We start from the raw sequence: 25,506 nt of genomic DNA, 5'->3' as shown, positions 1-25,506 counted from the left end.
AGCAAGTTTATCATCTGAAATTCATTTAACTTGGAAAAAAGAATCAATGAGGCGAATCATATCTACGCAATGAAAGAAATTTTAAGTTCTTTGAAATTTATTTAAATATGAGAGATTGTGTGATGCCTTATATATATAGAGTACTATGACGCTTTATGAATAATTTTCAAAAAAGTAAAAACTCGTCGAGAAAAGCTATAATATTATAATATATTGCGTTTTATTGATATAAATTGAATCTTTTTTTTTAAATATAGCATCTATGTTATATTTGTTTATTTATTTACTTTTTAAAATTGTCGACGCCGCTTACAAAAAATTTTACGTACGCTTATATATGCCTTAGTTTCCTTTATCAGCCCTGAGATTGCGACGTGCCTCCCCCACCCCACCCCACCCCACCCCACCCTCAACTTGTGTACAATTAACTAAAGTTGAGGAAATGAACACAAAATTGTTAGTGTGCCCGCAGCTCCTCCCATGCAAGAGCTCTAATTTGGGCCGTCGATCATCATCTCCATCTCCATTGAATTCATCAGTATCTGTGTATAGTTTTTGCAAGATTTCAAACTCACAGCTGAGCCTATCGGATAATTATGGTCGACATCGTATCCAAATAATTCATAATCCAGAACTAATTATCCCTAAACATGTTGCTATAATAATGGATGGGAACAGGAGATGGGCTAAGGCTAGAGGTTTACCGGTGCAAGAGGGCCACATAAGTTTCTTACTCCAAATCTCAAAAATATTTGTAACATTTCTTCCATATTGGGAATACAAGTCCTCATTGCTTTTGCTTTCTCTACTGAAAACTGGACTCGTTCCGAGGTACGCCTACATTATTCGCACTAGAAAGTTTAGCCTCATTCCTAATTTAACAATTTAAATTTTAGCAGGAGGAGGTTGATTTCTTGATGCATCTGTTCGAAGAGTTCTTTGAAGAATTTATGAGGTAAATTTTTTATGATCCAATTTCATGGCTTTCCTCCTTTTTTCGCGTATAAATTTATCTCAATTTTTAAAAGTCTTCCGGGAAAAAGTTTTCCAATATTGTTGATTAAAAAATTTGGTGGTTTATGTATATTCCCAGTGATTTACCTTAATGATACAATAAAAAGAAATATTTATGAGTTGTGAGAAACCCATGAAGACCCACGAGACAAAGAAAGGTAATGATAATATATGGACTAAAATTTCCCTAAAAAGAAATAGTTATACGATCAATAAATCAACGAAATTTAGGACGACCCATTGTGAGGGGAAAAAAGGAAAAAAATACGGCGACAATAAAATGGATGATTCTATGAATCGGTTTGTAAAATTTACAAACGATTAATTGCATTAGTGAAAAAGTTGAAAACAAAAATACACTAAACAATATTACTCCCATTTATGCGCCATAATTTTTTTTTAGTTTGTCCCAAAGATGTCACATGTCTATATTTACTTTAGAAATAATTTAACTTTAAAATTTTCGTTTTACTCATAATGAGATCGATTTATCATCGCACAAATGACGTATTTTAGACCATAAATCTCAAAATATATCTTCCTTCTAAAATTATATACTCAGTTAAACACTGTCATATACACTAAAATAAAAAAAATACTGCTTTTCGATTTTTTTCATTACTTTATTTAACAGGTTCGGAGTACGAGTGTCTGTTCTTGGAGATAGAACTAGACTTTCCATAACTTTACAGAAAAGCATAGATGTTACATCTCACGTTTTCGTACGTTAAAATTTCGTTTTCAGTTAACCGACGTAGACTCGGGGATGAGATCATCTTGACGTTAACGTATTTACGCTATTTATAAAAAGCAATAAATAAGTGTTATGAAGGATAAAAGGGTACACGGATTAAAGAAAACGAGTTTCGGTGAAAGTGACCAATTTGAAAAAAAATACGGGTCGAGCGATAATACCCGATAAATATGAACTAGTATCATACAAGGTACCATATGACCACGATAGTATAATATATAAAGTATATATGAAGTATTTTAAAAATAAATAGAATTTTAAGTAATTTGTGGTAATTTTTAAATTATGCGGATAATTGATTAATTACCGGGTAACAAGACATTACCTAATTAACTAATAAGTGAATAAAAAATTAATAATTAACCACCTTTCCACGTGGCATAAAGACACAATGGTAGACATGACTCATAAGTCATCAAATCCATGTGGTTACCTATGAATAACCAAAACCATGACTTAAAGAATAAGTCTTAGAAAGACTCTTCAACATTCTGTCTTAGCTTCAATACACAACTTGGGCTTGAAACCAAGAAAGAGCAAGAATTCAAGCGATTGGAACAAAGTTAACTTTAAGATTAAATCCATTTATGTCTTTAGTACACAAAAACGTTAGAGAGCAGAAGCAAAAAATTCGTCCAAATTTCATTTCAAGATTTCAAGCAGAAATTTCGTCCATATTTCGCGGAAGCAGATTCGTTCAAATAATTCTAGGAACATGTATTTTAAGGCTCTCCCTTCTTTCTTTTGGCATGGTACAATTATATTGAAGAAACGAGCAAACGCACAGTTTTCATAAATTACCTTATTCATAGAAATAGTAGGGGTGTCTATACTCTTGATTCCCCATGAAAAATATTATTATCTTCTGTTCATGGGTTTTAGAATAATACACAGTTGAAAAAGTTTATCCGGAAGGAATATTGAGATTATTACGTATTTTTCATGCATTTCACTCATTTATACATGTGCATTGACCCATGACAAGATGGCGTTATATACACGTATATATGTAAGCATATGTATATGGGATATGGAAAAAGGTTACGGCGTTATATACGCACCACCACCTGATCAGTTGGTATATGATGATGGTGTTGCCAACAGTGGCTGAAGTATGACTCAGACGGCATTATATACGCGTATATATGTATGTATATGTATATGGGATATGGGAAGAGGTTATGACGTTATATACGCACCACTACCTGATCAACTAGTATATGTTGATGATGTGCCCGCAGTGGCCGAGACGATATGATGGGATGCCCTCAGTGGCTTGATGATATTATGTACACCCATACCTATGCATGGCACGACATTTATACGCATGTGCATGATATTATAAACGTTTCGAAATTTACAGAGTTATTCAGATTTAGAGGTATTTCTGTATTCCATGTTTCATCTATGTCTTTTACATACTAATTTTCATGCCTTACATACTCAGTATATTTTTCGTACTGATGCCCTATTTCACGGGGCCTGCATTTCATCGCAGATGCAGGTATTCAAGCTGACGGTCCCCCTTCTTAGGATCCCTATTAGCCAGAGTTGGCATGCTCCATTGATCCGGAGCTGCTTTTGAGATTTATATATATATATATATATATATATATATATATATATATATATATATATATATATATATATATATATATATATATATATATATATATATATATATATATGGGGTATGGGGAAAAGTCAGTGTGACGACCCGAAGGGTCATCATCGTAGTTCTTCCTTGTTCCGCGCTTTCGAAGCCTTGAAAACCTCGCTTTTAGTTGCCTCGATTGGCGTGCGTAGTTCGGGCCCGTAGCCAGAAAGTTTTTATGTTAGAATATGTGAAATATTTGATGAATTTTGGTATTAATATGCATAATATTGACATCGGTCAACATTTTGGGTAAACGGACCCGGACATGTGATTCGACGGTCCCGGAGGGTCCGTAGAAAAATATGGGACTTGGGCGTGTGCCCGGAATCAAATTCTGAGGTCCCAAGCCCGAGAAAAAGAATTTTTGAAAGAAATTATTTTTCTGAAATTTGATATGAAAATTTGAAATGAAAAGGAGTTAGAAAATATAGGTATTGGGCTCGTATTTTGGTTCCGACGCCCGGTACAAGTCTTAAATATGTGTTAAGCACTATCTGTAAAGTTTGGCTAAAAACGGACGTCATATGACGTGTTTCGGACTAAAAATGGAGAATTTGAGTTATGAAAGTTGAAGAAAAGAAAATCATGTGTTTGAGGCTTGATCTTATGTATATGATGTTATTTTGGCGATTTGATCGCACAAGTAAGTCCGTAAGATGTTTTAAGGTTGTGTGCATGTTTGGTTTGGAGCCCCGAGGGCTCGGGTGAGTTTTGAATGGGGCCCGGGAGGTCTTGGATTTAAGAAAATGCAAGTTCAGGTGTTGCAGACACCAGCGCGGTCGCGGTCATTTCCGCGCGGTCCGCGCTGGAGACGCGCGGCTGCGATGCCTTTCTATGCAGTCCGCGTGGCTGAGTCTGAGGGCTAGGGTTTTAGGTCAACCAGCGCGGCCGCGCACCAAAACAGTGCGGTCCGCGCTGGAAGGGTTCAGAGAAGCCCCAATTTTTCTCCCACTCGGCGCGGCCGCAACACATTTTTGTGCGGTCCGCGCCAGGTCCTCAGAAAGGTATACAAGTTCGGAAATCTCAGTCATTTTTCACTTTTCAAAAACCCAAAACCTAAGAGGCGATTTTCCAAACAACTTTTCTTCTCCAAAATGATTGGTAAGTGAATTCTAACTTAATTTCTTTATCCCTTAACATCTTTTAATATAATTTCAACTTCAAATCAATGATTTTCATGGGGAAAATTGGGTGTTTTGGGTAAAACCTAGGTTTTCTACAAATTGAGAAGTTGGACCTCAATCTGGGGTCCGATTTAAAAACAAATCATATATTTGGATTCATCGGGGAATGGGTAATCGGGTTTTGGTCCGAACCTCGAGTTTTGACCACGTGGGTCCGGGGGTATTTTTGACCTTTTTGGGAAAAACCTTGAAAAATCTATTTTCATGCATTGGGGATGATTCATTTAGTAATTATTAATGTGATTAAGTAACTTATGACTAGATCCGAGCGGATTAATGGTGGAATCAAGAGGTAAAGCTATACTAGAAGCGTGAGTTGAGTTTGGAGCATTCGAGGTAAGTGTTTGTTCTAACTTTGGCTTGAGGGATTAGGATTTGGATATTATTTGCTACGTGTTAAATGTGGAGTACGGTGTATAGGCATGGTGACGGTTATCTATACACCGGAGTCTAGCATGACCGTGAGTCGTAGTTGCTTTTAAATTTGAAAGATGTGAAACAGTTGAGCTAATTACTTGCTAATATAATTATGAAGTGATAGTTGAGAAGCAAATGAGTTAAAGAAGGAAGTGTGGTATTTTTCCCTTGACGGGACCTATTGTTGATTTGTTCTCCCTTGCCGGGATGTTTAATCTTGTTGTATATCCCCTTTCCCCGATTGGTTGTGACTGATGATTGGGTGAGGAAGAGCGATTATGCACGAAGGGTCTTTCCGTGCCATGTCTCTAATTATTTGTGCACGAAGGGTCTTTCCGTGCCATGTCTCTAATTATTTATGCACGAAGGGTCTTTCCGTGCCATGTCTCTAATTATTTACGCACGAAGGGTCTTTCCGTGCTATGTCTCTAATTATTTGAGCACGAAGGGTCATTCCGTGCCTTGATGTGAGAGTTATGTGAGGAAAAGCACGGAGGGTGATGCCGTGCACTATATTTGACAGTTTTGGTGAGAATTGAGAGTAAAAGCACGAAGGTTGGTGCTGTGCAGTTGTTGATTCACTTTCTCTCTTTCATAGATGTTAATTATTCAGTTTCCATCTCTCTGTTCGTTGGTTTTATATCTAAATTGTTACACCCTACAACATGTCCCCTCCCTATTATCTGTTTAAAATTCTGTATATCTTTCCGTTGTTGCACATATATCTGTACAGGTTATTTGAGGTAGGTCCGGTCTAGCCTCGTCACTACCTCGCCGGGGTTAGGCCAGGCACTTACCAGCATATGGGGTCGGTTGTGCTGATGCTACACTTCTGTGCCCTTTTTGTGCACAAATTCGGGAGTAGCTTACGGACCGCAGTAGCAGTAGATTGGGAGCATGCCTTCAGTCCAGAGACTCCTAGGTAGTTCGCTGGCGTGTGTGGGCCCTGAGTCTCATCTATTTTATTTCTGTTTGTTTTCATTGTATCGAAGCAGACTCCTTATGTATTTTCTTTCAAACTCTTATTTGTAGTATCTTATAGTAGTCCGTGAGTATTGTGACACTAAATCTTGGGTAGAGGATGATGTTAATTTTTCCGCATTTTCGTTCATTTAATGTTAAATTAAGGCTTCCGCTTGAATTTATTATTTTTATTATTATCTTGTTGAAAATTAGTTGAAAAGGTATGTTAAGGTTGGCTTGCCTAGCTCCGACAGTAGGCGCCATCACGACTCCCGACGGTGGGGAATTCGGGTCGTGACACTCAGTCCCGTCTTTGTACAGTTATGTTTCCATTTAGAGGTTTGTAGACAGTATGTCTAGTTAAGTTGTATGTGACCTTGACGGCTTTCAGTTTTGGATGTATAGTTGTCTATAGCAGCCTTGCCGACTCGCCCACTGTATTCTACATGTATACGTACATATGCCTTGATGGCAGATTTCCTTCATGTATGATATTTTTGTAATGCAGCAGATATTATTCAGGTTCATATCTTAGACGCATGCCTAGGGGTGTTTGAAAGATAGGACTTAGGCACCCGTCGCGACCTATCGGTTTGGGTCGTGACAAAAGTGGTATCAGAGCAATTCTGTCCTAGGGTTGTCTACAGACCGTGTTTAGTAGAGTCTTGTTTATGGGTGTGTCGTGCACCACACTTATAGACAGGAGACTACAAGACATATAAGATGTTATCCTCTCTTCTTATCTTAGATCGTGCGATATAGGGATTTATGTTCCTAACGATGTGCTACGTTTTTAGCGATGCCTCCGAAGACTACAGCCGCTAGCACGGGTCAGAATGCTACAAAGGTGTTAGAAAGAGAGATAAGTTATACTATGGATTCATACCCATCGGAGATCATGGGTTCTATTGAGGAGGATCCATCCGAGGATCCATATGAGTCATCCGTTCGAGTTGTTTTGACCACTCCGGCAGTAGATAGGGTGAGAGGAGTTCCGACCTCACCAAGGCCCTTAGTTTCACAACTCATTGATCAGGGTATGAGGGGAGTAGTGCATGGATTGGCACAGCCGGGATTCCCTCAGGCCCAAAATTATGTCAAGGTATTTGAGGACATCAGCTCTTCTGAGGTTCCAGATAGTCCACAGTCTTGGGAGTCCATCAATCAAGGTTCGTCGATGTATATGGGATACACAGAGGAAGAATATAGTATTCGGGCCAAAAGGAGGAAGGTAATTGATAAGGACATGAAGATTTCGCTTCGAAGTGTGTCCGATCGAGGTTTTTATATAGGACGAGGCAAGGACCCTCTATTATAGACTTCCTCCAAGTGTCAATTTTTGGTTGTGAGTTCCACCTCTTCTTGGAATAGTACCAAGTCAAGATTTTAAATGTGTTTGGTTGTTTTATAAGGATGTAGGGAGCCTCGTCCCGACTTGTATATATTATAGTTATGCCTACTTAGAGGTTTTGCAGACAGTATCATATATATAGTTTTTGGGTATGATATGTCTATGGCGTAGTCGACCCCTATGTATATAAACCTTTTTCTAAATTAATTATGCGAGTTAAGTCTTAATATTGTTACTTATATATATATGGATGTCGCTGTAATGACCCGTGATAGATTTGATAATAAACAAGAATAAGGTACATAGTGTTCGGTTGGGTAGGACTTGATATTATAATGAGTATGGATTAGTTGGCCTTTTGTTATGCTAACATCAAGTGTAGGTCAAGGACGGTTTGATTTCAGTCCCCAGGAGAGCCTGTTTTGGAGTGAAAAGGTAACACGGCATCGCCGAGAGGTAGATTTATTTCCTATCTCAAGGCAAGGAAGATGATCAAAAAGGGTTGTATTTCTCACTTAGTTTGGGTTCAAGATGTGGAAGTAGAGTCACTAACCATTCAATCCATCCCTGTGGTGAATGAGTTTCCCGATGTTTTCCCCGATAAGCTTTCGGGTCTCCCGCCAAAGCGAGAAATTGAGTTTTCTATTGACCTACTACTAGATACTCACCTAATATCTATTCCTCCCTATAGAATGTCCCCTGCAGAGCTGAAAGAGTTAAAGGAACAACTAAGGGACTTTTTTGAAAAAGGTTTTATCAGACCTAGTACATCACCATGGAAAATACCTGTGTTGTTTGTAAGAAAGAAAGATGGTTCCTTACAAATGTGTATTGATTATAGGCAACTGAATACGGTGACGATCAAGAATAAGTACCCGCTCCCAAGAATTGATGATCTATTTGATCAGTTACAAGGTGCCAAGTATTTTTCAAAGATATACTTGAGGTCTAGGTACCATCAGGTAAGGGTTAAGGATGAAGATATTCTGAAGACTGCATTCAGGACTAGATATGGGCACTTTAAGTTTCGGGTTATGTCGTTCAGTCTAACCAATGCCCCAACATTATTCATGGATTTAATGAACCGTGTGTACAGGCCTTTTTTAGATCTGTTCATAATTGTATTTATTGACAATATGTTGGTCTATTCTCGTTCAGAGGCTGAGCATGCAGATCATCTGCGTACTGTGCTCAGAATTCTACAAGAAGGGAAGTTGTATGCAAAATTTTCTAACTATGAACTCTGGTTGAACTCTGTAGCTTTCCTTGGGCATATTATTTTGGGTAAAAACATCTAAGTGGATACATAAGAGACTGAGGCGGTGAAGACTTTGCCTAGACCCACAACACCGATAAAGGTTCGTAGCTTCTTTTGGCAAGTTATTACAAGAAACTTGTAACGAAATTTTCTTCTCTTCTAAGCACCTTTGACCAAAGTGGTATGTGGTGTCTTGCTTGATGTTCCGGAATAACATAAGGAAATCTATGGTGCAGGCAGGTTAAAGAAAGGTTGCGAATAAGTATAAATAGATAGGTGTAGGTCGCAAGCTAAAGTATGGTAGAACAACAAGGTTCTAGGAAGACAAGAGGAAGGATAAGAAAAGATGAGTAAAAAGGTAACAATAATGGATAAGTCCTTGGGAATAAGTTCATACGAGAGCTGATGGTTTCTCTAAGTTATAGAAGGCTCAGTATAGCCCGAATGAACTCAAAGAAGTCTAAGACTAGTAACGTTTAGAATAGATGAAATGTTTCCCTAATAGTGGGATAAGGGCGTAATTGTGAGGGATAAAAGATGAAGTTTGGGCCTCCGAAGAATTTCCTGAATTATACAAGATTAGGATAACCGTGTAAGTTAACTCAGAAGGGAACTAGGTTTCAATGGACCGACGCTTGTGAACGGAATTTTCCCCGGCCTTAAAGGACAGATTAACTTCAGCACCGGTTCTAACGCTTTCAGAAGGGACCGATGGTTACGTTATCTATTGTGACACTTCAAGAATTGGATTGGGTTGTGTGTTGACGCAGCATGGTAAGGTTGTGGATTATGCTTCTAGACAACTAAGAAAGCACGAAAAGAACTACCCGACCCACGATTTAGAGTTAGCCGCGGTGATTCATGCACTAAATATGGAAGGCACTACTTGTGTGGAATTCATGTTGATATTTATACGGATCATAAGAGCCTCCAGTATATCTTCAAGCAAGAGGAATTGAATCTTCGTCAAAGGAGATGGTTGGAGTTACTTAAAGACTATGACGCTGATATTTTATACCATCGGGGGGAAGGCGAACGTAGTAGCCGACGCCCTCAGCCATAGATATATGGGTAGCCTGTCGTATTTACGGCCAGAAAAGAGAGGAATAGCCCATGAGGTTCATCAGCTAGCTAGTCTTGGAGTTCAGTTACTGGACTCAGGTGACATTGGAATTACTCTTCAGGATACGGAAACATCCTCTTTAGTAACTGAAGTAAAGGAACGCTAGTACAAGGATGTTGTGTTAGTTCATTATAGGGATACCACCCTTTAGAAGGAGAATACGCCTTTTGAAACTACAGAAGATGGGGTCTTTAGATATCGAGGACGATTATGTGTGTTTAATGTTATAGGGCTGCGTCGGCAGGTTATGGGAGAAACTCACTATTCTTGTTATTCTATCCAGCCAGGAGAGACAAAGATGTATCATGACATCAAGGAAGTATATTGGTGGACGGAATGAAAAAGGATATAGCAGAATTTGTTGCACAGTGTCCTAACTGTCAACAGGTTAAGATTGAGCATCAAAACCCCGGTGGATTGCTGTAGGCGATGGAGATTCCGACTTGGAAATGGGAAATAATCAATATGGACTTCATCATAGGCTTACCTCGTACCCAGCGTAAGTTCGATTCAATATGGGTGATTGTTGATAGGCTTACAAAGTCATCCCAATTTATGCCTGTCAGGACTACATATTCCTCAGAGGATTATGCGAGGCTTTATATCAAGGAGATAGTATGACTGCATGGTGTCCCTGTATCTATTATCTCGGATAGAGAAGCTCAATTTACAGCTAACTTCTGGAGGTCCTTCCAAAAAGCATTGGGGACTCAAGTAAGTCTTAGTATAGAATTTCATCCCCAGACAGACGGACAGGCTAAGCGTACTATTCAAACACTGGAGGATATGTTACGAGCTTGTGTAATAGACTTCAAAGGTAGCTGGGATGATCATCTGCGCATATTGAGTTCGCATATAATAATAGTTACCATTCTAATATTCAGATGGCTCCATACGAAGCTCTTTATGGACGGAAGTGTAGGTCGCCTATAAGGTGGGTCAATGTTAGAGAATCTAAATTACATGGGCCAGACCTTGTTCAGCAGGCCATAGAAAAAGTAAAAGTAAAGCTTATCCGGGATCGACTATTGACAGCTCAGAGTCGTCAGAAGTCATATTCTAACGTGCGGCGACGAGATTTAGAGTTCGGGGTTGATGACTGGGTATTCTTAAAGGTGTCGCCTATGAAGGGTGTGATAAGGTTTGGCAAGAAAAGCAAACTTAGCCCACGGTATATTGGGCCTTATAGGATCATTCGGAGAGTGGGCCAAGTAGCTTATGAGTTAGAATTACCCTCGAAATTGGAGTTTGTCCATTCGGTTTTTCACATATCTATGTTACGGAAGTGCATTGGAGATCCTACCCTAATGGTGCCCATGGATGATGTACAGATTATAGAAGACTTATCATATGAGGAAATTCCGGTTGCCATCCTAGGTCAACAAATCCGCAAGTTACGGAATAAGGAGGTAGCCTCCGTGAAAGTACTTTGGAAAAATAACAATGTGGAAGAAATGACTTGGGAGACCGAGGAAAACATGAAGTCTAGATATCCCTACTTATTTCCTCCTCCAGAGAAGGGTCTGACTGAGACATCATAATCATAAGGTGTGTGTATAAATTCTTGTGTTGGTTATTGTCGTTGATCATGTGAGGCCATTGTCGTTATTGATAATTGTGGTCCGGTATGGCGTTGGATTATTAAGCTTCTACAGGAAGAGTTGGTAGTAGTGTTGTTACAAAGGCGACCCTGCCAAAGTTATATGGATCATGGGGAGTTGAACATTCGAGGACGAATATTTCAAAGGGAGGAAGGATGTTACAGCTCGCGTTTTCGTACGTTAAAATTTCGTTTTCAGTTAACCGACGTAGACTCGGGGATGAGATCATCTTTACGTTAACGTATTTACGCTATTTATAACAAGCGATAAATAAGTGTTATGAAGGATAAAGGGGTACACTGATTAAAGAAAACGAGTTTCGGTGAAAGTGGCCAATTTGAAAAAAAATATGGGTCGAGCAATAATACCAGATAAATATGAACTATTACCATGCAAGGTACTATATGACCACGATAATATAATATATAAAGTATATATGAAGTATTTTAAAAATAAATAGAATTTTAAGTAATTTGTGATAATTTTTAAATTATGCGGGTAATTGATTAATTATCGGGTAACAGGGCATTACCTAATTAACTAATAAGTCGATAAAAAAATTAATAATTAACCACCTTTCCACGTGGCATAAAGCCACCATGGGTAGACATGACTCATAAGTCATTAAATCCATGTGGTTACCTATGAATAACCAAAACCATGACTTAAAGAATAAGTCTTAGAAAGACTTTTCAACATTCTGTCTTAGCTTCAATACACAACTTGGGCTTGAAACCAAGAAAGTGTAAGTCCAAAATCAAGACTTCAAACGATTGGAACAAAGTTAACTTTAAGATTAAATCCATTTATGTCTTTAGTACACAAAAATGTTAGAGAGCAGAATCAAAAAATTCGTCCAAATTTCGTTTCAAGATTTCAAGCGAAAATTTCGTCCATATTTCGCGGAAGCAGATTCGTTCAAATAATTCTAGGAACAGGTATGTTAAGGTCCTCCCTTCTTTCTTTTGGCATGGTCCAATAATATTAAAGAAACGAGAAAACGCACAGTTTCCATAAATTGCTCTATTCATAGAAATAGTAGGGGTGTCTATACTCTTGATTCCCCATGAAAAATATTATTATCTTCTGTCCATGGGTTTCAAAATAATACACAGTTGAAAAAGTTTATCCGGAAGGAATATTGAGATTATTACATATTTTTCATGCATTTCACTCATTTATACATGTGCATTGACCCATGACCAGATGGCGTTATATACGCGTATATACATAAACATCTGTATATGGGATATGGGAAAAGGTTACGGCGTTATATACGCACCACCACCTGATCAGCTGGTATATGATGATGATATTGCCCACAGTGGCTAAAGTATGACTCAGACGACGTTATATATGCGTATATATGTATGTATATGTATATGTATATGGGATATAGGAAGAGGTTATGGCGTTATGTACGCACCACCACCTGATTAGCTGGTATATGTTGATGATGTGCCCATAGTGGCCGAGACGATATGATGGGATGCCCTCGGTGGCTTGATGATATTATGTACATCCATACCTATGCATGGCACGACATTTATACGCATGTGCATGATATTATAAACGTTTTAGAATTTACAGAGTTATTCAGAGTTAAGGTATTTTTGTATTCCATGTTTCATCTATGTCTTTTACGTACTAATTTCCATGCCTTACATACTCAGTATATTTTTCGTACTGACGCCCTATTTCACGGGGCTTGCATTTCATGCCCGCGGGTGCAGGTAGGCAAGCTGACGGTCCCCCTTCTTAGGATCCCTTATCAGCGAGAGTTGGCGTGCTCAGCGAGAGTTAGCGAGCTCCACTTGATACGGAGCTGCTTTTGTGTGTGTGTGTGTGTGTGTGTATATATATATATATATATATATATATATATATATATATATATATATATATATATATATATATATATATATGGGTATGACGTGGCTCAGTCCCGTCTTTGTACAGTTATATTTCTATTAGAGGTCTGTAGACAGTATGTCTAGTTGGGTTGTATGTGGCCTTGACGGCTTTCAGTTTTGGATGTATAGTTGTCTATAGCAGCCTTGCCGGCTCGCCCACTGTATTCTACCCGTATACGTACATATGCCTTGATGGCAGATTTCCTTCACGTATGTTATTTTCGTAATGCATCAGATGTTATTCAGGTTCATATCTTAGACGCATGCCTAGGGGTGTTTGACAGGTAGGACTCAGGCACCCGTCGTGGCCCATCGGTTTGGGTCGTGGCAATAGAGTTAACAGAGGAGGCCACCAAAGCCAACGAAGAACTTCATCTTATGATGGCACTGAACTATGGAGGACACTATGGCATACTAGAAGCAACCAAGAACATTGCCAGTAAAGTAAAGTATGTTCTTCTACAATTGGAGGGTATCGATGACAAATTATTGGAACAAGAACTTGCTACCAAGTGTGCCAAGTTTGCTAAACCCGATTTACTCATAAGAGCTGGTGGAGAACAGAGAATCAGTAATTTTTTAATGTGGCAACTGGCTTACTCTGAATTATACCTCACAAAGACATTATTTCCTGACTTTGGAGAAGAACTAAAGGAAGCCATACTTTCCTTTCAACAAAGACAGACATTTTGGTGGACATACATATTGAAGCATTACTTTCACTCGTATCTCTTCTCTTCTTATTCATATGTTTGGTAATGAAATTTTCGAAGAGCTGCATAAAGAAATCAAAACACTCATGCTTCAATTCATATTTGGCTGATAAATTTTTAAAGGGCGCAGATCATTGACAGTAGCGGCACTTTACATGTTCTTTAGAGCATCACGATAAATTAACACAATTTTATTTTTGCTTGAACCAAACGCCAGAAAGTTGTGTCGAATCAGGATGCTTTTTCTCTACTTCGAAATTTCATTGACGTGTGAACAGCTTTCAGCTGCTAATGTGTTTGTGCTGTGGGGAACTAAGAGGTCTCTTCAAGCGACACAAATTTCAATATATTGAAAGCTAGTTAGATTTTGAAGCTACTCGACAAGCAAAAGGTTTGAACGTACATATGGATATTTAAGAGAACTTTTGAGGTGAAGCAAAAATCAAAGAATCATTGTAAAGTATATACGGCTTCACAGTGTTACTTTTGCTTTGTGCAGTCACAAAGTTCGAGAAGTTTTAGACATCTTTTGTATGCTCTATACCTGTAGAAGAAGGGAAACTTGTTCCTCTTTGAAGGAGAGGAAACGGGAGAATTCTACCAAAGAAACCAACGGAGTCCATGTGCCAAGCAATGAACACAAAGCAGGTTGCAGGAATTCTTCTAAAGCACGTCCGAAGAACCATGTTTGAAGGTAATCTGCCCCGAAAAAATTGGGAGTTCATCTGCACGAGATGTTCCAAAGTCAACATGCTGCCGCTGTAAATTTAACTCTCGTTGAAAAGATTAATCCACGGAGTGGGCTAGACATCAATGGCATAGAGGCAAATGAACAAGAATACGAAGGCAAGATATGTACATCAAATCCTAATCATCAGGATCCATTTCCTCATCCTGTTCCAGGGATGGAATTGCATCAGTTCCATTGTATCCTTCAGATTCTGACTGCCCGTCTAAATCAGTTTCATCTTCTTGAGAGTCAACTTCATCCGCGTTAGTCTCTTGAGTTCTTTCTTGCTGCATCGATCTGGGGCACTCGCCCTGCCCTTCAAACAGATGGAGATTGCTGTTCTTTCCTGAATGCGAAATATCAGTAGCCTTGACAGTTGAACATGAGCATTCTGGAATAGGGTGAGAGAGGAAAAACTTAGTTTTTGATCGATTGGATTCCTGCAAAAGGCCCTCTTCTGCCAGGCTTTTATTGAGGTGTTCTCTGACAGCAAGAGTCCAATTACGAGGTGGATAGTAAAGATGATCGACAGTACTATTAAAGAGCTCCGCAAGATATTTCCTGCATGTACAAAGATAGATTTTAGAAACTAATGGTAAAAAAAATGGATGAGCACCCAAAGAAGGAAAGGACCATCACTGTCGTTAGTCTACCTGTTTGGCCGAAATGTTCTCGCAGATGCCATCTCATAAAGTCGGTGTCCCATCACCAAGCTGGCAAAATCAGGCCCGCTACCATCATTGTCAAAACCAGGAAAAAAAGCTTCAGCTTCCACTGAGACTATGTAATCAAGAGCATCCCATAGCAATCGGTGTGCTTGCTCCCTCTGATCATTGGGAGAAGGTTCTGGTTCCACATCTTTCTCTGCAACCCATCCATACCAGCCTTCTTTTTCATGTCGATAGATAGGTCGATCAGGAGGAGGTGGTAGAGGTCTTGGTCGGGGCCCGGCCTTGTTCCATTCTGCTTTTAGTTGATTTGCGCTTTTTGCGGGTAAAAGCTGATCAGGATCAGGCGGAAGGGGAGTTTCTGGGCCAACTAAAGTGGCTAGCTCTTTTTTGCTGCACAACGCAGTACGATCAACTAAATTGGGGTACATGGCACGTAAAGGAATCATAACTCGTTGTCCGCCAAAGGTTTCAGAACCTGCTAGATAAATTCTTGTTCTAGGTGGGTAACCCATGGCTCGAAGCAGAAGTCCTACCTAAATTTTGCAAAAAAAATGTACAAAGCATTAAGAAATAAAACAAGGACAACCATGCATATTCACAGTTATATTCGGTCTGTAATTACAGAATACGAGGATTAAACAGTTGGTAACTTTGACATAAACACCACATTTACTTCGGCAGAACATCTCAGATATCCCTTATTTTCCTTACTTTTTTAGTAACAGTTTAAATTCATGTAATGACTTCCTCTTTAAACATTTTATTTATGAGAACTTCCTCTTTAAAGGATTGTTTAATAGAAGACAGGAGTAGAAAGCAATAAACATCAGGTCAGTTAGTGAGATAATCTCTTGACAAAAGTGTTATTTACTAACCTACAGAGTACAGACCAGCTTTTCTTTATCTCGCTTTTCTTTTCTTCTAAGGAGAGCAGTTTTGCTATGATGCTCTTAAAGCCTCACCAAATCCACCCACGCCTCTTATCCCCATTGTCCCTTACCCTACACTGCAACACCCAATCAATCTCTTTTTCTCCAATTTGAAGGTAAAATATGTATATTGTTAGTAGATACAACAAATTTGCTTCAAAGAATCATCTTACTACAGGTACCTTCCTATCATTTCCATGTATATAAGAAAAAGAAGCAACTCGGTATGGCATAAATTTGCATCAATTCCATAAAACAAAGAACTTGGGCTTATAACGAGGAACATTAACATCAACCTTCCCAAGGTCAATGAGCAATAAATGGGAGAGAGGGTTTAAATTATCAACAGTTCTTGAGTGAAAATATCTTCAGGAACAGGCTATTGACGACTCAGATATATCTTTTAAGGCAATCTTTATTTGTTCCATGATATAGAAAATAGCTACCAGGTAATGTCCTACCATGTTGAAACTATATCTCATTGGCTAAGCTAACTCAAACAAAAAGAAAAATTAAATAAGTTAAAAACCAGAATCATTATATCTAAGCCCACAAAGTTACACCGAACAGTATGCCCTTCTGTTAAAAGAAAAACTAATTAGCATTTAAAAAACGGAGATGCTAATAGGTATAGAATCAAATAGATGTGTAATAAAATGTACAAATCCCTAATGACATTCTTTATTACGTATTAGTCTTAATGTTATTTTGCTACTTTTGCATACTTCATCGCCCATTGGTTGGCGTATCCACTATATTTGCTTACTCCTTGTGGCTGGAAAGTTGTCTTTTACAACACATCATTATAAACTATATTGATCTTTAAAGTGCATTAATCTCTCATCTCTATATCTCTTCGTACAAGCTAACAAAGAACCCACAACTTGTTCCCAGTTGTGAGAAAAGAGTCCAGGAGCATAAAGTAAACTTTGGAACATGCAGACACTTGGTCTATATTTAGAGAAGTCCGAATGGAGATTAAACTATCAGAGATGGTAACAAAGGGCACCTCATGGATGCTATCAAAAAAGTCTCTGCTTCAAAAGATAACTCTAGAAGCAACATATTGTATACAAGCTCCTTACAATTATGTATTTCCAGCCAGATGAATAAACTGTTTTAAGAGATTTGAAGAGAAAATCCGAAAGTACCTCTTCTGGCATGAGTGGGCACGATCCATTTCTCTTCCGAGCATGTGAATCAACACTAAGTTCTTCACTGATAATTACTTGTTTAATTAACTGGGCCCTCCTGTATTGTATAAGTTCTGTGTGAATATCCTACACCAACAGAAAGCAATAGGTTACAGATCTCGCAACATCAGTTGTTCTTTTAATGAGGAAAAGGCATCATAAGGTCCATTACAACAGATATTTAGAGGCTCAGCAGATTAAGTGCAGCGATACCCTCCCTTGCTTTACTGCTAATACTGCCTCTTTCTCTGCCCTCCTCTTTTTGTTCTTTTTCCTTCTCTTTTCTAGTGCACTCACTTCACAGCTCGGAATTACAATTTACAGTCACAACACATAGTTTCCTTTCGTTTTCATTTTTCTCAGACAATTCAAATGAATGACAACTAGCCATAACTATATTTGGAAAGACAAGTCGAGAAATGAAAGATTATCCATCTATTGCATGTGAGGTCACAAGAATTAGAAAAATCAGACAATAGAATAGAAAGAGTAATTCAGAACTTTTCACCTTATTAACTGACAGTTCGATTTTGAGGAAGAAAAGGATGGTTAGAGGAGGGGCATGGGTAACTTCTTAGTATCGTTACGAAGCAAAGAGGAGTGGGAGTAAAAGTTGAAGATTGCATATGGCATCCTGATTTAGACAGCTTTTGTCAACACCTTCAGAATTGGAGGAAAAGGAAGACGTAGATCTCATGCACTCTCCCTTGTCATACCAAAAAGGATGCGGCAATGATAATCCTTCTGTTTAAGTAAACTTAACAGGTCTTCTTCCCCCTCTCTCAAAACCCTTCCCACTGGTTCAACCAAAAGTTTTTTGTTTTAAGTCTTGGTTGAACTAAACATATTATGCAGAGCAATAAGAATATGCTGCTGATTCTAATCCCAGATCCTCATCAATTAGAGTGTTCTTGGCATCTCAACTATTCTAGAATCCTTGGAACCATCAAATCCTCAAGCAGAATTCTTGCATTTGCCAAGATTGAAAGCTGCTAAATAAGCAAATTCAAGAATACAAGCTAGAGTTGATACTAGCTACAAAGACAAGAGAAAGCACATGACACTTATACTAGTTCTATTTGCACATGTGAGCCAAATAACCTAGCTTTGACATGTATCATCCCCTGTTCTCATCAGTGATACCCCAACCACAAAATTTGAAAACCAATATGGCTATGGTTAATGGTTATAGTACTAAATTCCAGAACAAGTCACCAGAATTTATCAAAATTAATCCATGTTCCAACAGGGATGTCCAGAACATCGACTACTGGTTAGACAAATCCAAGTTCCTACAACACCGATCAGATTAAGACAATTAAAGAAGAGTAACCTGAAAAATTTCAGCACAACCATGATAGGCTAGAGCATCTCTCTTAAGCCCGGGATGATAGGCAAGGTAAGGTTGGCCTGAAGCTTGTAACCTGCAGAAAGAGGAATTAAAAATTTTACCATCTTTTTACAAGAGATTTAAAAACTCTCCCTTCACCACTTGAAAAAAAAAAGCAGCAAGAAGTTGATCAGATGAGCTTCCATTTGACACGTAATTTCATTTTGTTCACTGTTCAGCACCAAGTGCCGGAAATTTGCATTTAGAAAGATACAGTTAAAAAAAAAGTTCAGATCCTTACCTTTCCACCATGAGTTTTCCAAGAGCTACAATTTCTGGGCGAAATTGAAGTGCATGAAATGCCACACGACATCTAAGCCTCTGATACTCAGCCATGCTCGGGGGAAGTGCGGACTGAGAAGAAATTGAACTTGATTAAATAGTCATTGTAGGGCAAGACAAACTAATCATGAGGCAGGTAAATATTAAATAGGGAAAATCGTCATTGATCATGTTAAGTCCAACTCCTCTTAAGAAAGTAAGCATGAAATATTCATAAATTAGAGGTTAAACTGAAGTAAGGCGCAAAGGCAGGACTTCAGAAAGATGTAGGCGGGAAACAATCCATGCTCCAAGGTAATATTACATACTAAAGAAGAAAATACATAGAACCTCCAAGCCAGAATTGAACCCTTTTTTCTCACTAAACACATATACTTTAATCAAACATCTCAACCAGAGCACCCTTTAAGTCTTTGTGGTGATGGATGCTCACTAAACAAATTTTGATTGTTTGTATAGAAGTAACATAGCTCAATTTTTAAACAACGGGTGTTCTAGCACCCAGCACTCTTAAGGTAGGTCCGCCACTGGGAATAACAAGAATCTATTGTTTGTGACGTTAATGATATGAAATGGATGTGGTATGCCCTGTGTCTTCTAAAGCTTTTTCATTACATTAAGACCATACAAAATATCACATATATAAGTAGAGCTGTGCTCCCTTAAATTTTTAAATTTCCGTGTCACCAAGTCTATAAATGTACAATACACTATAATTTTGCAAGGGGTCCAAATATCTTGCTAAATACAACTTTATACACATCTAAGGTCACTGCAACTTGCAAAAACCAAATAGAAGGAAATAATCATACCTCTAGACATCCTCCATCTGTCAATATTAATCCGATGACCTTTGCTTTCTTCAATCTAGGTAAAACTTCAGAAGTATAAAATCTTAGAGCAGCAGAACTTTTGGGCTTGAAAATCTGGTACTCTTTCCGTTTCCTAGCCTCCCTCAAGATAGGTGGCAAACTCTTCACAATGGTGACATCATTTGTTAAGGCTGCTATAAACTGATCCTCATTATAGAGGTATGAAAAACTCTTGAACTTGGAACTGCAAAGTTTAAATGCAAACTTAAAATTCAGGAATGCAAATAAAGCATCAAAAAAGCGTTCCATATCTTCATGTCAAATTAATCAGGACCTGATGCCTTTTGAACGAGTACTTTCTTGAATCTCTGGGATTACAAGGGTGGCATTTAAAAGCCTTGATATGGCGACCAGATCAACAATCTATGAGAAAAGGAAACCTGTTAGGAACTCTTTCCCGAACAATTTGGTGCAGAATAGGAAGAAGACTTTTCAACAATATAATGAGCATACCGAGTTCCTAATCTTCTCAAAACTACCAGAAATTTTTGCATAGATGAAGCCATTGCTGTGTTCAACTGCCACTGAAACCGTGACAAAGGTGGTGAAAAGAAAGAATCAGTTTCAATTGATGATGGAGGTACGTAACATGTAGTTGCAACAAAATACAATTAACTTTAAATTGGAGAACGCAGCAAGTCAATTTAAATTTTGACATAGCCAGGCCCAGAATCTCCGTCCTTAAAAAGAAGTAACTAAAGTATAGACATGTCTAAACTCTATGCCTCTGCAACCTAGAAAGCAAAAGCAATAGCACGTTAAATTTTTTAGTAACAAATGGTACTCCCTCCATTCCATCTTACATGGCAATTGACATGGCATGTTCTACTGTACACCATTAGGTACTAAGAGAGTAAAGAGTACTTATGATATGTTATACATCTTCAGCTTACGTATCAAAAGTTATTATTTATCTCTTACTTATTTACCAGTTCAAAAAAGTCTTTAGTTATTTCTTAAACAACTACCGTCAATAAAACGGTAGCCTGTTTTTTTTCAAAAATGCTTTCTGAATAAACTACAGCTGCTCTACTACATCATCAGAAGCCATAAGATATGCTCTCTGATACCTTCATATTCTTGCTTTACATAAAATACATTAGATAGCATTATATTCCTTTGTTTCCATGTTTAAATCTTATATGTGCAAGTAAAGTTCAAAAAGAGCACAAAAGGAGGGATTAATAAGAAACAAATATCAAACAGATAATACAGTTAGGAACCTGTGACTAATTCAGAGCAGTAAATAACAAAAATTTCAATGATTACCAGGATATGTACTTCTTGGATTTGCATGAGGGTGCAAGGGCTCCAATGACTTCACATTTCCCCACAACTTGCGAAACCCAGGACCCTAATCAAAGTTTCCAATATGAAAATACAAATACAAGCACAGGGTAATCATACCAACCTAAAAATATGTACCATTGTATTGTCAAAACAAGTAGATACTCTTAAACAACAAACACTACATTCCGGTTAGTAACAGAGAAAACGGATGAAAGTTTCCAATATTTTTGTTTTTATATATTTTCTCTGAGCACTTTTTATTTTGGATGATGGTGATGTCTTGGCGCACCTCGACTATTCCATTGTGTACGTGCTACTTATAAGCACATGTCCCAGATAACTCATAACTCTACCCACCAAGGCTTGTATTTTTTCTAAGCACTTTTGACATTTGGGTGCTTTTTATAGAGAATCATGTCTTTTTTTGGGTAAGATTCCTTACATGGGTATACATCTTTGATCCACCATTTCAATTAAAGTCATTAACTTATATAAAAAATATAAGCATAGGGCAATCAAATCAACATGATAAATGCAGCATTATATAGTTGAATTATGTACATAATTTTAAATGAGAAGAAATAACAAGTAGATGTAAAAAGTAGAAAATTAGAAACTTCAGTTTTTCCCACAATTTACCTTTCTGGTGGCTAAAGTGGGAGTTAAATCCTCAGTGAAAAGGGTAATAGCAGTGTATTGAACAAGATCAGCACTGGACTTGGCAAGAAACAAGTGAACGAGCAATGAAGCGAATGATAACACCAATCCTCCTAGTGCTGCCCATTTTATCTTCGATTTCATCTCTTAATAATTTAATCCAGCAATGCGATAAAATCTCCCCACCGAATCTGCGAACTCAATTTAATAACAGAACAAAAAATCCATATGTTGAGAAGTAGTAATCATAAATTCAGCTGGTGACCGACAGAATTCAGGGGAGTTAGATCAAACACGTGGAGTACACAATGTAAAATTGAGTGGGATAATTGAATCTAGAAATATGGATATAGACTTTAAGAATTTATGAAGGAAGCTTTAATTTGTTTTATTAGATCGAGGAGAAATTGAATAGGAAGATGATCAGATTAGAGGAAAGATAGAGTGAGTAGTGAAGGATGATTCAAAGAAGGGTTTAAGCGGTTTTTGCGAAGATAGCTATTGCCCACAGGGACGGATGCGAGGTAATAAGAGATTTCATTCATTTTCTGGAACGCCACATACACACAGGCATGAGGCGGCACAGCAGGTGAGTTCAGATTTCAGAGGTAGTTCGATTGCGACCCCATAACATTTAAAAAGGACAAAAAATAGCACAAACAAACAAATGTTATAAATATATTATATTATGGATGTTCATTTAGTACTCCATTGTAAATAAGCTTCCTGAAGAAACTTATCCATATAGGACTCCACCGTAAATATGTTTATCTATTTAGTACTATATTGGAAATAAGCTTCCTCAAGAAGCTTATCACTTCGGTACTCAGTTATGGATAAACATTACCTCCGGTAGAAGATTATCCATACCGGGTATAATGAGCTTATCTTTTCAGTACTCGATTATGGATAAACATTACCCCCGGTAGAAGATTATCCATACTGGATATAATAAGCTTATCCATTCAGTACTCCGTTATGGATAAATATTGCTCTCAGTAGAAGATTATCCATATCTGGTACAGCAGCTTGTAGCAGCTTACACAGCAGCTTGTAGTAGCAGCTTACACAGCAGCTTGTAGTATTTTACACTGCAGCTTGTAGTAGCAGCTTACACTGCAGCTTGTAGTAGCAGCTTACAGAGCAGCTTCCTTTCTTCTATAAATAGAAGAGATTTCAATTCATTATGTACATCAGTTTGAATTCGAATAATATATCAGTTTCTCTCTATACTTGTCTTTACTTTATAGTCTTTATTTTATAACACGTTATCAGCACGAAGCTCTACCATCTCGAGCAAATATTTTGAAAGTATCTGAGGTAAGAACTTTCTTTTCCTAAATAATGTCAAATCTTTCTAAACTTGAATTTGTAGCTCTGGATATATCGGGCAAAAGCTACATGTCTTGGGTGCTTGATGCTGAAATTCATCTTGATGCGATGGGTCTGGCAGACACCATCAAGGATAAAAATCAGGCATCAAACCAAGACCGTGCCAAAGCAATGATATTCCTACGTCATCACCTTGATGAGGGCCTGAAAATGGAATATCTCACTATTAAAGATCCAGTCATATTGTGGAATAATTTGAAAGATAGAAATGACCACCTGAAGATGGTCGTTCTTTCACAGGCACGTTATGATTGGACTCATCTAAGGCTACAAGATTTTAAATCTATCAGTGAGTATAATTCTGCTATGTTCAGAATTATTTCCCAATTAAAATTATGTGGTGATAATATTACTGATCATGATATGTTAGAGAAAACTTTCACCACTTTTCATGCCTCGAATATGCTCCTGCAGCAGCAATATCGAGAGATGGGATTTAAAAAGTATTCTGAACTTATTTCACATCTTCTTATAGCAGAGCAACATAATGGGTTATTAATGAAAAATCATGAAAGCCGGCCTATTGGTTCTTGTCCATTCCCTGAAGTGAATGAGACGAACTTCCACCAAGCTAAACGTGGAAGAGGTCGTGGCCCCAGTCGTGGTCATGGCCGTGGTCGGGGAAGAAACCCCAATCATGGTAATAATAATGCACCAAAGAAGCCTCCTCACCACCAGCAGTGGAAAAGGAAGGAACAAAAGCATGAAGCGGTGCAAGCGCCAAATGTAGAAAATGCATGCTATAGATGTGGAGGAAAAGGGCACTGGTCACGTACTTGTCGTACGCCAAAGCACCTGGTTGAGCTTTATCAAGCCTCCCTGAAGAAGATAGAGAAAAATGTTGAAGCAAATTTTATTTCTGAAGATGATTTAGACTTCATGCATTTGGATGTAGCTGATTACTTTGCACTCCCAGAAGGAGAAACAAGTCATGTAATCGGTGATGAATCTGTAGAAATGTAAATATTTTAATTTTTGTTATTTGTAATAGATAGTATGGTTATGTAATTGTTGTACATAAAGAAAAATTATGATTTGATGTTTACTATAATATATCTTATTTATGTCATTTTAAAGAATATGGATAATATTATTAGATCAACTTAAACTCTAGCAGAGTTTGCAAGAAATATACAACCACCAGAAGTAGTTATATTTCATATATCTCATTGTAATTATATTTTGTTAACCACCAGAAGTGGTATATGTCTATGATCACCAGAAGTGATAATTTAGGCTTTCTATAGTTACAATTGAAGATAAGCTACATAAATATTCTCTATATTAAATGCACGCCTCGATTTGCTCCTGAAGTAGTAAATATTTTAAAAGAGGTTGAGGCATCACAATTTGATGTGATTAATGCGCATTCAGATAATTATGTTCGATTTCCTTAAGGATGAGAACTTTTGATAACATTAATCCATTCCCTGAAGTGAATGTGACAATACTAATAAGTCGGGTAAATATGAACGTGCTCTTGATGTGAATACATTACAATTCACCTCCAGAAGAGTTAATATAATCGAGAGAATATATACTCAATATTTCGTATTTTAAATTTGCTCCTGAAGAAGTAACATAGTTGAAATTTCCTCCTGAAGTGGAAAAATATTATGAAGAAGAGTTTTCGTGTGCTTAAACAATTGTTTTACATTGTTTATTTGATTGTGATTTTCTCTCATGACACCAGCAGTGTCTGAGCAATATTTGATAGTACAAAATGTATCAATAACTCCTGAAGAGCTAAATGTTTGCCTAAAGAATACATGACACCAGTAGTGCCAGATAAATATTAGATTGTGGATAATAAATTAAGGCTCTCGAAGAGCTTATATACAAATATGTCATTCATATTATATGATTATGGTCAAAACATATGTTGTAGTAAACCTGAAGTTTACTAATACAAATGGCTATCATATTGAGACTACAAATGATTGGAAGATTGATAATCTTCATGTTTCCACAATCATAGGGGGTAAAATAATATGTATGTGAGAAGTTACCTGCCTTATTCTTTAATTTATACTATATCATGTATCACAGTAAACCAGAAGTTTACTAAAGCAAAAGTTTATGCCATAGTAAACCAGAAGTTTACTAAGAGATAGCACATGACATGATAAACTTAAAGTTTTCATTTTCCATT

At 37.6% G+C, this 25,506-nt stretch overlaps 1 protein-coding gene and 1 pseudogene across 2 annotated transcripts; one reads left to right on the top strand and one right to left on the bottom strand.

Moving 5' to 3' along the window:
• Positions 1-442: 442 nt before the first annotated feature.
• LOC107772102 ((2Z,6Z)-farnesyl diphosphate synthase CPT6, chloroplastic-like) lies at positions 443-13,944 on the top strand (annotated as a pseudogene).
• A 427-nt stretch (positions 13,945-14,371) lies between these two features.
• On the bottom strand, positions 14,372-22,572 carry LOC107800118 (protein EMBRYO SAC DEVELOPMENT ARREST 30). Of its 2 annotated transcripts, XM_016623265.2 has the most exons (11): positions 21,945-22,572; positions 21,285-21,369; positions 20,469-20,539; positions 20,290-20,378; positions 19,956-20,199; positions 19,103-19,215; positions 18,805-18,895; positions 17,430-17,558; positions 15,332-15,882; positions 14,808-15,239; positions 14,372-14,673 (listed from the first exon to the last, which is right to left on the bottom strand). In XM_016623265.2, the coding sequence occupies exons 1-10, from the start codon at positions 22,104-22,106 to the stop codon at positions 14,816-14,818; spliced, it is 1,959 nt and encodes a 652-aa protein (XP_016478751.1). In that variant the 5' UTR covers positions 22,107-22,572; the 3' UTR covers positions 14,372-14,673; positions 14,808-14,815. The 2 variants fall into 2 exon arrangements, with proteins under 2 accessions (XP_016478751.1, XP_016478750.1); XM_016623264.2 differs by having other exon boundaries at positions 14,372-15,239.
• Between the last annotated feature and the right edge of the window lie 2,934 nt (positions 22,573-25,506).

The sequence above is a fragment of the Nicotiana tabacum genome, chromosome 8 (genome assembly GCF_000715075.1).
Source record: "Nicotiana tabacum cultivar K326 chromosome 8, ASM71507v2, whole genome shotgun sequence".
In the NCBI taxonomy this organism is placed as follows: Eukaryota; Viridiplantae; Streptophyta; class Magnoliopsida; order Solanales; family Solanaceae; genus Nicotiana; species Nicotiana tabacum.
This window is presented reverse-complemented; position numbering and strand designations above follow the sequence as displayed.